The sequence below is a fragment of the Sinocyclocheilus anshuiensis genome, unplaced genomic scaffold, assembly GCF_001515605.1.
Source record: "Sinocyclocheilus anshuiensis isolate Anshui unplaced genomic scaffold, SAMN03320099.WGS_v1.1 scaffold1405, whole genome shotgun sequence".
Taxonomy (NCBI): Eukaryota; Metazoa; Chordata; class Actinopteri; order Cypriniformes; family Cyprinidae; genus Sinocyclocheilus; species Sinocyclocheilus anshuiensis.
In genome coordinates, this window is record NW_015549639.1 from 69,225 (window position 1) to 85,100 (window position 15,876).

At 36.2% G+C, this 15,876-nt stretch overlaps 1 protein-coding gene across 1 annotated transcript in view; it reads left to right on the top strand.

Moving 5' to 3' along the window:
• The window catches only part of LOC107659855 (ubiquitin carboxyl-terminal hydrolase 43-like), a 117,056-nt gene that overhangs the window by 41,890 nt on the left and 59,290 nt on the right, over nucleotides 1-15,876 (top strand). The window contains 1 exon segment of the mRNA XM_016448939.1: nucleotides 8,650-8,753. Coding sequence (XP_016304425.1) covers nucleotides 8,650-8,753 — 104 coding nt within the window.

Genomic DNA, 15,876 nt, shown 5'->3' on the forward strand with positions numbered 1-15,876 from the left:
CAGAAAAAAACTGCATGTCATGTGACTTAATCAAAGCACATCATTGGCTAAACTAAGGTCTTCTCTTTCCAACAAAAAAAACGAGAATGTTCTCTTAAAGAGACAGTGGCATGGAAATGAACACAAAGAGCATGTTGCCATATGGCTACACCATGCGGTAGAGGGTTAAATAATCCTGTGAATGCACCTGTGAATGCAATCGAATCGTTAATCGAATCGAATCAGATTTAATTGTGAATCGAAATTGAATTGAATCGTTCTGAATTTGCAAAAATCTTTATTGAATCGAATCGAAAACCTATGAATCGTGAATCGAATCGAATCGCTGTCTACCCAAAGATTCACAGCCCTACAAACTAAGCAACCGAAAGCAATATATGTCTTCCTCAGATGTAATGTTAGTTCTGTACTTCAGCGTTGGGTAAAATAGCATTATAATCTCCTTTGTGGTAGAGAACGCTGCAACGGTGCTGGTTTATGTTTGGAAAATTACTGCAGCTGAATTATGGCCAGAAAAGCTCTGAATATGGACCGTAGTCCACTAATTGATGACCACTGACCACTGAAATGCTCCGAACTCACTGAAAAAAAACTGTAGCAATGCCGTCTATATCAATCTGAGATCCGTAAAATTATTAACAGGCTGGATTGGCCAGCAAGTCGCTAGGAGACCAAGCCTGCTATGCAATCTTCCTTAGATAGCTTTGGTATGTAAACTGCTATTTTACAGAACTGTGAGCAACTTTTAATACCCTGTAAAAGTTATTTGGAATCAAGTTCAACTACTGCAGAATCTTTCACAATTGCTCCTAATTTTTATTTACTGGAACACTAGAAGTGATATGTGTTGAGTAGTGATGGTAAGGCCGGGTATTGATACAGATTTTCCAATTTGATTCAGGTTCTCAAGCTCTCGATTGGATTCTGTTGAATTTAATTTCAGTTATAATGGTTTGCTTGAATATCAAAGCTACAATTATAAGATATAAAGGGCAGTATTTCAGACTGATTCAAACTAGTAGCTAATCTTTTATTAAACTACCCATTAAAAGAACCTGGTCATAATAGTCATTTATTTTGGGAATTATAGTCTACATTGGCCACACTGTTATTCAATGAAAAGACCTGACTCATTTAAGTAATTTGTTTTTGCAAATAATACTACAATGGTTCTTATTATGAATGATTTATACAAGTCTGTGTTTTAGAAATGTTTTAAAACATCATGTTTAATTGAAAGATCTAAATTCAGAGGATCATTAATTCCATCGTTATACATCCCCATAATGCCCAGCCCTAATTGCCCAGATAAGTGCTAATACTTTTGACTTACAGAACAGGCTTAAAATTACATTTGCCACTAAAGCATGATTTATTTTGCCATTGTCCTGAATTTCCAGTAGTTGCAGTATAATTGCTGAAAAGCAACGCAGGTAGCACTGATACAGAGAAACTTCTAACTTGGTACTTAAAGCAGCAGGGTCTCGAAATTATGCAGCTGAGTGAGTTCAGCAAAGTGCTGTACATCAGGAAGTGCTGTACAAATATAAATAAAATGTTTTACGCAGACCATGAAAATAGGAACAGAGTAAAAGATTGTTCTTGCGATTTTAATTTTTATTACTCATTCATAGGCAGAGTGAGTAAAGGCAAGAAGATCCTGCTCTACTCTGCTCTTTGACTCAAGACATGCAAGCCAGGTAATGTAATAAAAGTCCCGGAACATTCTCCAGCAGCTGTGCTTCTGAATGAAAAGAGGTGTGTGACCTCTCTCAATAAATAATCACTAAAAACCCTGCAGATCAGAGACTCTGAGGAGCCCTTAGAGTGAGTGCAGGGAGTGAGACAACTCCGAGAGAGCCAGGGATTGTGAATGTCTAATTGAAATGCAGAAACAGAAAAATGGAGAGATGGATAAAGTGACATATGGATAAACAAATACAGAGATAGAGGGCTGTTAGAGTGAAATGCCTGTCAGGGTTTTTCCTCTCCTGTAAGTGCCAGTGTTTGCTGTGATACCGTAAGCCCCGGCTGAATAGCCTGAATTAGCAGCTGCTATGTGTGTCTGAAAGAATAGCTGTGAGTCAGCCCCTTTCCTGCAAGACTAGCATTTCATTTCCCCGTTACATGCCTCTCTGTCTGTTCCTCCATTCCCGCTGACCTCCCACCTTTTCTTTTCACATGACTGTTGGTGCCGCCCAACTGATGGAAGAATAAAGGGTTCTTGGAGGGGTTTCTGGTAAAGAAAGAGCATCACTACAGAGTTGAGCTGAAATCTCTGTATAGCTCTTAAATGCCTCTGATCACTGAGAAAATGCTCTGAAGGACACCAATTAACTGCCCTTGCAAGTGGACAAACAACAGAGGCCATTCTAGGATTTCAGTCTTGCTGTCTGATCAGAAACAGATATGGCTCTGAGAAATATTTCTTCTGGGAATTTGCTTTTAAATTTTGATTTAACTTTAAGTAATTAAAATTAATCTATCAAGACTATCAGACATTGTACAGTGGTCCCAAAAGTAACCATTTTGGACACATAAGACATTGAAAAATATATGAATTTCAGGTTGCACTTTAAATTAGAGAACCCATATTAACATATTTTGTAACTAAGAGTTTTCCCTCAATAAACTACTAATTTGCTGCTTATTTATAGTAAGTAAGGTAGTTGTTGTGGTAGTTATGTTTAGGTATGGGGTAGAGTTAAGGGATCTAGAATATGGTCATGTAGAATAAGGCATTAATGTGTGCTTTAGAAGTACTAATAAACAGCCAATATGCTAATAATATGCATGCTAAAAAGCAACTATTAATAATATTCCTTAATCCAAAGTGTTACCAAATTGTATAATGTTATCTGCAAACAAATTATGCTGGGCTTTTTGAGCCATTTTTGCAATACTTTTAACTGACTGGGTAGGGCTGCACCCTTTGCTATGTACCTACTAGTTAGTAGTTAGTTTGCACCCTTTGCTTTGTAACTACTTTTTTTTTTTTTTTACAGTCTCCGTAAAGTAATGTGTAGTACAGTTGGCTTAAGCACTTTAGTAATATATTAAATATTCTGGAATTACGTCTAAAATTCAATATGGGCAATAAATAAATACTAATAAAACAGTTATTAGTTATTAATTATTTACGTTTCTGGTTTTGAAACCTGACATGTTTATAATTCTTGTGAAATATTTGTGCTATATTTCTTAAAACTAAATTGCACTCGGTTTGATATGTGTTTTGCAATTCATGCATTTGTATGTGTATTTAAGTGTACACCTTGGGGCCGCTGTGCATTATATTTTGTGATTTCGCTGGAACAGCAAGCATTTGGATAAAAGATGGAATTGTACTTGTATGTCTGACAGCTGTGTTCGGGACAAGGTTCTGTGCCAAACACTTCTGCCTGATGTCTAGTCGGTCTTTGTTCTTATTGTGAGAGACAGAAAAAGAGGGGTAGAGAAAGCCCATGGTGTCCCATAGCACTAACAAAACTTTTTAAAGCCTCAAAGAGCCTTTGGTACTCATATGTTGTACACAGCTCTGAACTGTTGACCAATAAGGAATAACTTTTATCAACTCTTGTAAAGGATTGTGCATATTTATAAATGATTCATACAGACACTTCTCAGAGTAATGCTTCTCTGAGAAGAGGTAAAATACTTGATGTGTTTCTGATTCATTTGTTGTGAAAATGTGTCAGCTGTTTTCTTACTACAGACAGAATATAGAGGAAGAAATATATAAGGCAAGTAGTGGAGATCTGTCAACCTCAGTGGATTTCTTTACAAACATCCAGCTCCACAGGCAGGAGGGTACTCACACTGTCCTCTGTGGGCAGAAAGATGGATGCAGTGGATAAAAAGGATTCATGAACTTTTCATCACAGCTTTTCCCTTATTTCCTCTCGCTTCTTCCTTCACTTCCTTATAACCCCTCCCTTTCCTCACAGCTCCCCTTTCACTTCTTCATAATTTTTTCCACACTTCCTCACAACTCCTCCGTCACTTTCTTCCAGCTCTTACCTTTCCCCATCAAATCTCTTCTCTCTTTTCCTTACAGATTTTCTCTCATAACTCTCCCCCACTTAATTCTAGCTCTGCCTTCACTTGTTTTAAACTCTTCCCTCATTTCCTCACAGCTCTTCTCAAATTTCCTCACAACTCTTACCTAACCTATTCATAGCTTCTCCTTCATTTCCTCTTAATTCTGTTTTCTCTTCCTCATAGTTCTTCCCTCACTTCTTCATTGTTTATCTCTCTCTTCTTTATAACTCTCTTCCACCACACCACACTTTCTGTTAACACTTCCTCATGAGCACTCCCTCAGTTCATTATGGCTTTTTCCTCTATTCTTCACACCTCTGCCCTTAATTCCTCATAACTCTTAATTCACGTCATCATAACCCTTTTACAGTTCCCTGTTGCCTTGCACCACTTCCTCACAACTCTTCCCTTACTTCCTCGCAATTCTTCTCCCACTTCCTCACAGCAAGAATACTATGACACAGCTCTTTTTCCACACTGTTTTTCAGAGACAACCCTACTTTCTTATAGCTCTTCCCTTTCCACAACTCTGCCGCACTCCTCCACAACCTTTGCTTTGCTCCTTCACAACTCTTCACACAATTCTCCTTCCTTTACTTCATTTTAGCCCTTCCCACAGTTTCCTGTAGCCTTCCCACTCACCCTTCTTCACAGTTCTTCCTCACATCTCTTTCCCACTTCCTCACAGTTCTTCTCCCACTTCCTTACAACTCCTATTTCCTCACAGTTCTATCTCCACTTCCTCTCATCTCTTTATCCTTTTCCTCACAGTTCTATCTCCACTTCCTCTCATCTCTTTCTCCTTTTCCTCACAACTCTATCTCCACTTCCTCTCATCTCTTTCTCCTTTTCCTCACAGTTCTATCTCCACTTCCTCTCATCTCCTTCTCCTTTTCCTCACAGTTCTGTCTCCACTTCCTCTCATCTCTTTCTCCTTTTCCTCACAACTCTATCTCCACTTCCTCTCATCTCTTTCTCCTTTTCCTCACAGTTCTGTCTCCACTTCCTTACATCTCTTTCACCATTTCACAGCTCTTCACCCACTTACATTTATTTTTAATTTTTTTTAACCAAGCAACATTTACATACTTCACACTTGAATCCTTGAATTCATAACATTAAAGAAAGTGACAACAGCTGTCTTTATGTGAGAGACTTGTAGTTAACAAATCTAACCTGAATCAGAAACGGTTCACAAAAGACATCGATGTACACTCTAAAAAATGCTGGGTCATTTCAACCCAATGTTGGGTCAAATATGGACTAACCCAACTGTTGGGTTAAATTTTGGTTACATTTTTAAATTAACTTTTTAACCCAACAGTTGGGTTAGTCCATATTTGACCCAACATTGGGTTGAAACAACCCAGCATTTTTTAGAGTGGGCTGGGCGATATAGCTAAAAAATGTATCAACGATATAATGTTTCATATCGTTCGGTATCGATAATTATTGACATTTTTATAACCTTTTTTTTTTAAACAAAAAGCAATAGAAAAAAAATGTTTAAATTTAACCACTGTATTTATAATTAACACAATTTATTCTCTCCTCATCACAGGCAGGCATAACACTCAATTCAGCATGTATTCGTGTTTGTGTGTGCTGTCTGCGTCACTCATAGTACGTGCCTATATCGTACCGTCGATAAATATTGATACCGTTTTATCGCCCAGGCCTACATTGATTTTCGATAGACACTGATGTTTTTATGTACATCCTCAGTGACGCTGAAGTGAATAATTCAGAGGACAGTCAATGTTACAGGGGCAGTTCACCTTCAGTTGCTGGTCCCTATTGACTATTGACCATAGTATGGAAAAAGAAAGTCAATGCAAGTCAATGGGAACCAGCAACTGAAGGTGAACGGTCCCTTTAACAGCAGCAGTTCCTCTGCAAGGGCGAGTCCTTGGGCTGGAGTTTGTCTGCTGAATGAAACATACTGATATCTGTTACCCATGAGTATCTGAGTGGTCTAGCGGTTTCTGTTGTTTTGCTGATGCTGGCGATTAGTATCTGTTTGACCTGGTATCTCTTTAAAGGCAATAACTAATTCAAACCTCATCCCAAGTTCTGTGATGAGACAAAAAGATAGGCTGCATCTGACACTGACATGAGCTGCATCTTTATATTATATATATTTGCAGATGTCTAGGTTCTGTCCTGAAATATATTACATTTGAATTATTACTTTCAATTATGTAGTCGGTGAGTGAACAAAGGTATTAAAACAATTCTGATTTTAAAGAATTTTGCAGCATCTGCTGCCAGAGAAAGATAATTAGATAATTTCATTATAGGCTGCATCTAACACTGACATGAGCTGCATCTTTATATTATATATATTTGCAGATGTCTAGGTTCTGTCCTGAAATATAATACATTTGAATTATTACTTTCAATTATGTAGTCGGTGAGTGAACAAAGGTATTAAAACAATTCTGATTTTAAAGAATTTTGCAGCATCTGCTGCCAGAGAAAGATAATTAGATAATTTCATTGTAATGCAGCAATGTTCTCCAGACATCATCAGTTGACTCCTGTTATATTTCTGCCTTGGCAATAAAAGTTTTGTGCTACACACTATGTGTATTTTGCTACTAGCAAGTCAGAGCAATTTTAGACCCTCACTATCAGCACCTAAAGCAACATTATCATGCTATATCAAGCATATTTCTGCATTTGGTAAAACTGTTTTAAGAGAGAGAGAGAAATGCTGCCCAGTCTTGTTCACTGAGGCATCTATTCTCTGTTCTAAAGTCCAGCTAAGTGGCTTTTGACCCAGTTTTGAGAAGGTGCTTCTTCAAGTGTGCATCAAAAGCTTGACAATTCATCTGATATGAATATGGAAAGAGACCAAAGCCAGATTAAGAGTTATACTCCATCTCTCTCTTTCTCTCTTACTGTATAACAGTTTTTCTCACAAACAATGTTTCCTGTTTCACTCCTGACTTATAGCAGCACTGGGAAAGGGTTGTTATGTGCTTCAGTCTTAATGTGAATATGGCATTGTTAGAACCAAAGGTATGAATTCATCTCCCTCTCTTCCGCTGTGGTAAGTTTTTATGTAAGGACAGGTTCAATTCTGCAGTTTTAGGATTTGCATTCAAGAATCAGATGACTTTTATCATACTGACTGTTTCATTGTTCTCCTCCCACCGTACAGACAAAAATTTAATTTTCTCTGACTGCTCCCCATAATTCCCTGGGTGTCTTAGACCTGTTTGGAAGACTAATTCCTGAGGAGGTTAGGTAAATTCATGTTTGAAAGATGTACTTGACATGATTTTAGTCCTGATCCGAATCGAACATGTGTGTTTTTCTTTGCAAATTATCGGCTGATTTTTCAGATACTTCAAGGGTCCTCTAATCTCAGGATAAGAATGCATGTGAATGCAGTATCCTATATTATTTTTCTACAAAGCTTCTTCTCATTTATTTTAACCTTTGTTGAATGCCTTAAAGTTAAATTTCTCAATGAGTCAGCAGTATGAGTGGCAATATAAGTTACAAACAATTACATTATTTCTTTGTAAATTAATATAACAACAACTTGGAAAACAGACAAAACATAAAAGGTAAGATGTGTTATTTGAAAGAAGAGAGTACTAATATAATAGACACAGACCTGTAGCGGAACTTGCTTTACTCTGCGCTGGTGTCATTTTTGATTTTTGTGAAAAAAGGCATATTGTAAAAGAAAAGGACAATAACTATTGCAACAGTGTTGAAGGCACATCATTTTCTAGAAGGTCATGCTATGTTCACAGAAATAGAGTAGTAAAAACGAGTTAAATAAAAGGGACGACACATACTTTAATCATATTGATTTTAAATAACGATTTTGTTTGAAACATAACTAAAAAAAGAGAACAATTAAAGAAGCAAGCAGTTTTTTAAGGTATGATTCAGCTCATTCTATTTCCAAATAAGAGCATCCTGAAATCTGAAATCAGGTGACAGGATGATGTCATAAACTGAAAGGATGACGTCCTTCATACGTTTTCATGACTCGTAAACTTTTAGCCAGTTTCTCTCTCCTTTCAGAACTTAATCCATTATGTCTTAATTACTTGAAATACTTCTTTGCATGTTTTTGTTCTTGTTTTCTTTCTCTGTGTTTACTAGTGTTATGCCTTGGACAAGGTACCTTGAGAGGCAGTCTAAAATTATTAAAAAAAAAACATCAACAGTATAACTCAGGGCTGAAATTTACACATAAGAGGAGAAAATAAAACGTTTAGATACAAAGTCCAAAGAAATCTAGGCCAAAAAACCCTCTAAACTCAACTATAATTCAAATGAATGTTATGAATGTTGATGTGTTTTGTGTCAATATCTCCATAGTATAGTATAGTGATCATAATTCTATGAATAAAAAATAAGAGTATTTTGACACTAGCTATATATATCTGTCTCAGTTTGGTATTAAGTAATTGCCTGTATCTGGTTGTGTATTGAGACATTTTTCTGCAGTCAATCTCAGAGCTTTCAATGTCAATGTCTGTACTTTCCCTTTGTAAACTGTAGTTATACATCCCAAAACCACTGTGAAAAACAACTAAATATATTTTTTTCCTATTCATTCCTTCTGCTTGCACCTCTCAGGGTTCTGTGGGATTGGAGGAGAGTTCATGCCCCAGCCCAGCAAACTCACAGCAGCCTGGAACTCGACACAGTTTCGTACAGGAGCACTTCCAAGCTCAGTACAGGTCAGACACCCCTTAATCTTTCATTTAAGATCAAGTCCACCCTTTGTCTGCCTGCCTGAGCTTTGCATTCTACTGGGACACTTGTGTGGTATTTAGGCATACTTAATTACTACTGTATGTCAGTGGTATTTGATAGGGCTGCACGATTAATCGCATGCGATATTTAACGCGCATCTTGTCAGAAAGCCGGTTCTGTAATCAGCGGTAAATCTCCATCACCTGCGTGCTTTCACATTGAGCAGCATTAACTACACAGAGCCGTTGTTCACTGATGAGCTGCGCAAAAAATTGCGCGAATATGAACGTGGTTTTGCGCAACTCGTCAGTGAACAACGGCTCTGTGTAGTTAATGCTGCTCAATGTGAAAGCCCGCAGGTGATGGAGATTTACCGCTGATTACAGAACCGTCTTTACTGACAAGATGCACGTTAAATATCGCATGCGATTAATCGTGCAGCCCTAGTATTTCATATGGTAATGGAATTGAATAACACAATACAGTATGTTGTTTTGTCTTAACCTGCTGTGACATCTAACAACCTGCATGCAGTTATACATATGGCAAGACCATTATACAAGTAGATAGAAGGGTTGAACAATTTGGTCTAAAATCATGCTGTGAATAATTTTTTACAAATATTTGACATGATAAACATTTACAGTAACATCTCATACGCTGCTGCTTAGAAAAAAGGCTTAAATAACAAAAAGGCCTAAAATCTCATGTTGAATAAGATGTTTGAAAACTATTGTAAGCTATGTCTTCAAATTAAGTCAAGTTTTGCTGATGTTCTAATGCCACCTTACTCTTTAAGTGTCTATATATTTGAGTACTATAAAGTACAAAAGTTCTTTAGTTACAAATGAGCATAGTTCTTGTTTGCATTCACATTATATCTTGACTTGAAAGTGGCCTCAGACTTCTTTTTGATCAATTTATCTGTGATTGAGTCACATTTCTAATTAATTAATTAATTAATTTTTGGAGCTAGGCTACTTAAATAATATTCTTATCATTTGGATATGGTGAAATATTGTCATTTATTTTCTTAACTGCCATTTTTTTTTCTTATTTTCTAACTTGAGAAAAAAGTTAAGAATATTTTGTATTCCCAAAAAAATTATTCTTAAGAATATTCTTTTTTTTTTTTTCTTAAGATTGTTCTTAAAGGGGTCATATGATGCGATTTCAAGTTTTCCTTTCTCTTTGGAGTGTTAAGAAGAATTCAAATTCTTGAAAATAATTTTCTCAAAAATCATTGTAAATAACTTCTTAAAGTTAGGATAACCTCAGACTTCTCTTAAATCCCACATGGTAAGAATGATTTAATGAATTTATTGGGTTATTTCAAATGAATTGTTATATTTGAGTATTACTGCAACACTAGCTACATATAATACATAGTAGGACTATTAATGTGCACGAGTTTTCTGAAGTGGCACACCAATGACTGATAATGTAAACAATTATCGGTCATGATTTTGTGTGACGTGACTTTTTGCTGAATTCAAAATTCAGTAACTATACAAAAAACGAGTCAGATAGGGAGCTCGTTTTTAATTTTAGCCTATAAATACGACATCTTTGGCAATATTCAGCACATATGAACGCGGCCATACACAAGACGCATTTACTGTACACATACAGGACTTGTTCACTCTGGAGAGAGCGCAAAAAGATGTGCACAAATGAATGACACAGATCACTCCATTTTGAGACAAGCTCTTTAAAAGTAACTGTTCAGAAACACGGCGCATTAAAAATGCGAAGCTGAGCGCCTGTCAAGCTGGTCGCGACAAAAGTGTGCACGCTTATGATTATACTGTAATCTGCAGACAACGCAAAAAGACAAGACAAGAATGATTTTCATTTGGTTTATCAGCTTGTCTTCACAAAGAAATGCCATTTATTCAACCAGATAAAGACTGTAATTTTCTTCTTAAAGGGGTCATATGATGCGATTTCAATTTTTCCTTTCTCTTTGAAGTGTTACAAGCTCTTGGTGCATAAAGAAGATCTGTAAAGTCTCAAGTCCAAAGAGATATTCTTTATAAAAGTTAAGAGTCAACCACTCCTACCTAAAACGGCTCGTTCTAACACGCCCCCACATATCTACGTCACGATGTGGGAAGATTTGCAAGTCATTATAATCTGTAATTATGTCCCCACTGGATGCAACAAATGTCTGATTTATAATGAGTTTTAATGTTTTTGTCTCGTCACTCCGGCCGGACAGGGCATCACAGTATGGTAATGTGCGTAACATTTCTGTCACACGCTTGAGGTATTCGACCAATCACAACGCACTGGATAGCTGGCCAATCAGAGCACACCTCACTTTTCAGAACAGTATAAGTCATTATAATCTGTAATTATGTCCCCACTGGATGCAACAAATGTCTGATTTATAATGAGTTTTAATGTTTTTGTCTCGTCACTCCGGCCGGACAGGGCATCACAGTATGGTAATGTGCGTAACATTTCTGTCACACGCTTGAGGTATTCGACCAATCACAACGCACTGGATTGCTGGCCAATCAGAGCACACCTCGCTTTTCAGACCGATGAGCTTTTTAAAAATCAACGCGTTTCAGAAAGGCGGGGCATAGAGGAGAAACAATAATGTACAGAATGTGGAAAATAATGTTTTTTTTTTTACCTTAAACCACATAAACATTTCATTACACCAAATACACAAAATAATGTTCTTTTTAGCAACATGTTAACAGGTAGACCCCTTTAAGATGTTCTTAAGAACATATTTGAGAAATTCTTAACAATGAACATTCTTATGAACATTCTTACGAACTTCTTGGAATTTATCTTAAGAATTTTATTCTTAAGAAAATGTTCATGAATCCAGCCCCTGGTATGTTTTTTCTCTCACAGTTTGGCTTTATAGAACACTGGTGAATCAACCTAAATAATTATTTAATAAATCTAAAACAATTATTACACTACCATTAAAAAGTTTGTGGTCAGTAAGATTTTTTTAATGTTTTTGAAAAAAAATCCAATTATTTCATAAAAAATACAGTAAAAACTGTACTACTGTGAAATATTATTAAAATGTAAAATACCTGTTTACTGTTCATTCCTGTGGTGTAAAAACTGAATTTTCAGAAGCCATTACTCCAGTCTTCAGTGTTACATGTTCTTTCAGAAAACATTCTAAACGCAATCATTATCTGATTCGATGCTCAACAAATGATTCTTAAAATGAAAGTATTGATTTCTTATATATATATATATATATATATATATATATATACTCACTCCAAACCGTTGAGCAGTAGTGTAATTAATCATAACCACCCAAAGAAACAGTTTTCCCACATGTGAACTTTTTTTTGTTGTTGTCCATTTTGCCTAGTGGAAACTGAGGAAATGTAAAATCCACTCTTGAGTGTTTGTTGTAGATTACAAACAAATGAGAATGTCATCCCTTTACTTTGATCAATGCAGCTCGTGCAAACTATTTAATTAACTTGCCGTCAGTTGCAGTTAAATTAATTGCATTAGGTCGCACAATTTTCAATTTTAAGTTTAATGAATTAGATGCATACTAATTAGTAATATTTTTAGCTTGTAATTCTTGCAGATTCCTTAAATAATCATGTTCACGGATTATTCAGACATCTTTCTGTACAGCAGTTTGTCTGAGAGTTTGTCTCCCCTCATACAAATGGGCTCATCCGGCACACACTGTGTGAGCTCTCTAGAAAAAAGCAGGCTTCACGCTATTCTCTCTCAGGCTGCAGGGCTGTTGAAACATCTGCGCCGGAACTTTCTGCAGAGTGAAAATGATCAAGTAATCCACAATTAAATCATACACTCTACTACAGAGAATATTACGCAAGCATAATATTCACCTATTTTTGGTGTGACAAAAACCTTCTTGCCAACAGCATTTCTGCTTCTGCAGATGTGAGCAATATGCAAATATAATATAAAGTATTTCAAGTGAATATAAAGTTTTCAAGTGAGCAGAACTTATTAGAGTAGGTTTAATTAGTTTTTTTTCTTCAGTGCTAAACATTCTAAAGAATCAAAGCATTTAGATTCCCAGAACTCCTCACCCAGTAGAAATGCAGGTAGAGATGGAATGGATTTTCTTCAATTGAGAGAAAAGGTTCCGCTTCTCAGTGAGTTCTTGATTTCACGGCTTCATTTTGTAATTCCATTAGCTGTGTTGGTTGCTCTAACTTTGAAAACCGAATGAATAATATTTCAGATTGCACAGATTGGGTGTTTATTTATAGCTACACACTAACACAGGAAGTACGGTTGCGATATCTCTGCTTTCAGTATTTGTTTATAATTAAAGTCAATCTGTCTGTCAGTCTGACTTTGCCTGTGGGGGTTTATCTTTGTTTAGATATTAAAAGTAGGGACACAAACACTTCAGCAGCTTTCATGATGTGGTCATTAATGTCTGGATTCAATCTATTCGTAGCTGTGAGCATTTCTTGTTCTCCATAGGTGTTTAATAAAGAGATTCAAAGCATTGAAGTTTCCTCAAGGACTTTGATTATAAAGATGGCTTTACAGTGTGGATGTTTCAGACTACTGTATTCTTTGTCTATTTAATAATGGTTTCTGCTGCAGTAATAGAGCATTCGTTTGCCATGTTGGAGCTGTAGTAGTAGGGCTGGGATATAGCCTATTGAATAGTCATAATATAAAGTATTTGTGATGATTTTGTGATTTACAGTTTACATAGTATGTATATTGCTGGGATTTTAATGTTTAATTAAGTTTCTTAAAGTTTGCATCATTAGATCATTATTAGTTTTGCCTCCTCCTTATCATGCAACTCTTTAAAAAATAAGTTTTCATAGTGTTTAAACCTCTAAAAAATTATATTCGAGTCAATTAGTTTGATTAGTTTCCATGAAACTGTTTAAATTGTCCATTTTTAATTCATTGAAATTCAGCAAACTCATGGTCCAACAGTTTATTTGGAAATTTTCACAGTTTCATAAGACATTTTTAAACGTTTTAGTAAAATATGCGATTTGTTGGTAAATACAAGGGTTGGACAAAATAATGTGAACACCTGGAAAATGGGCAATATTTCTTTATTAGGGTGTTTTAACACCATTTGCCTTTAATGCAGCTTACAACATTCATACAACTTTTGAATAGCAGTTGAATCAGAACATCTGCCAATTCAGAGATGTTGAAGTAGGGAATCTGCTTCTCACTGGTTTGATAATATTCAAATCAGCTGATTTGTCTGGCCAAGGCAGATGTTAAAGTTCATCTTGGTGCTCCGACTGCCCAGGCTTTATGATCATGACTTCATCTTTTTTTAGTACTGGTGTCTGTGTCTTAGCAGTTGCAGCTCTTTCATGGATGTTGGCTTTGTGAAGTTCTCTGTGGTCTGTTTTTGTGGAAACATGGACTTCAAGGTGAATATTGAGGCTTGCTGACACATTGCAGCAGCAGGTGTTGTTTGGACACAATTCTTCTTAGTGATCAATGATCCCCTTCATTCACTTTCGGTTTTCACACACTTTTCTTCTTTGCTGCTGAAGTCTTGCCATGCCTAGTGTATGCAGTTATAATTGTAAAGACGGTTGCTCTTAAAACACCAAACAGTTGGGCTGTTAAGGTTACAGTCACTACTCCTAAACAGGCCTCCATGAGTTTTTTATTTATTTTTAATTTTTTTTGGAAGTCTGACAAATCACCCATTTCACCCACAGCTTGTACTAAACATTGCTGAACACAACGTATACTACACTGATATACAACAACATTTGTTTTTCACTGTAGCCTACACGTAACCCCTATAATACTGGGTCACATTATTTTATCCAACCTTATAATTATAAAAACAGAATAAAATGATTGAAATAAAATTATATTTGAAATAAATAGCCTATAACGATATGATTACAAATACAATTTAAAAACATTTGTTTTAGAACAGATACATATATAACAAGATATGTATTAAATATTATAGAAAGAATAAAAAAATATATTAATTGTATATATCATCCAAGCCCACCTGTAGTGCTCATGTGGGTGATGCAGGTTGCCTCACTCTCTCTTAGCTGCCTTCCTGAGAGAAAAAAAAGAAAAGGGGGAGAGAAAATGAATGAAATGATGGTTCAGCCTCAGCTGCAGTAGATAACGGTAAGACAGGCACAAATGCATATCTGCCGTCTCACTAGCAATAGGGTTGCAGTTGTGATAACTAATCTGGGTTTGGTTGCAATATTAAAAATTGATTTTGACTACATCAGCTATTAAAAACACCCTGAAACCAGCCATACACACTTAATGTATAGGATATTTGATGTATAGAACTGCACAAAAATATTGCAAAAAGATACCCCCGATGTTGCTAAGGTATTGACTAGGAATTCGGCAGCCCCAGTGTTGATTTATTCAGAAGCTGAGTTGTTTCAAATATAATCTTAAACCCAGAACAGACTTTTGTGTTACCTTAGGCTGGTCTCAGTTTGCTCTCTTTGGATTGTTTTGACTGCAGTTTTTTTTTTTTTTTTCATTGAATGTATTTTTGTCTCCCTGGTGATAAAAGCGAGTAAACTGAGTAAGACTCTTTTTAGAAAAGAACTATGTGGGCTTGGACTGAGGTCGTAGCCTGTTTTGTTTGGGAAAAACCTGTTCAACCTGCTGTGTTGTTGACAAAGACGGGTGCTGAGCTGTTGGCTGCCAAGGTCCCCTCACTACAGATTGAGTGAAGGTTACTGAATGATTATATAACATAAATATTAATGGATGTATTTGTTGATTTTTCCCACCCGATTAAAATCAGGGTTCCCACGCTTCTTGAAAGTACTTGAATTTCAGACATATGGATTCAAGGCCTGGAAAGTACTTGAAAACAAACATAGGTCTTTGAAAGTGCTTGAATTAAATTTGAAATAAATTTTGTTTATGGCGCTATTTAAAAAATTGTACTATATGTTCTGTCAAAGACCGAACAAGCGGCACTAATGATTGGGGGCGATCTCCAGGGGGAGCGTGAAAAAAAAACACGTGTGTGTTGACGCGCAGCCTAGAGACCTGAGCGGGACAGTTTTCTTAAAGGGGTCATATGATGCGATTTCAAGTTTTCCTTTCTCTTTGGAGTGTTACAAGCTG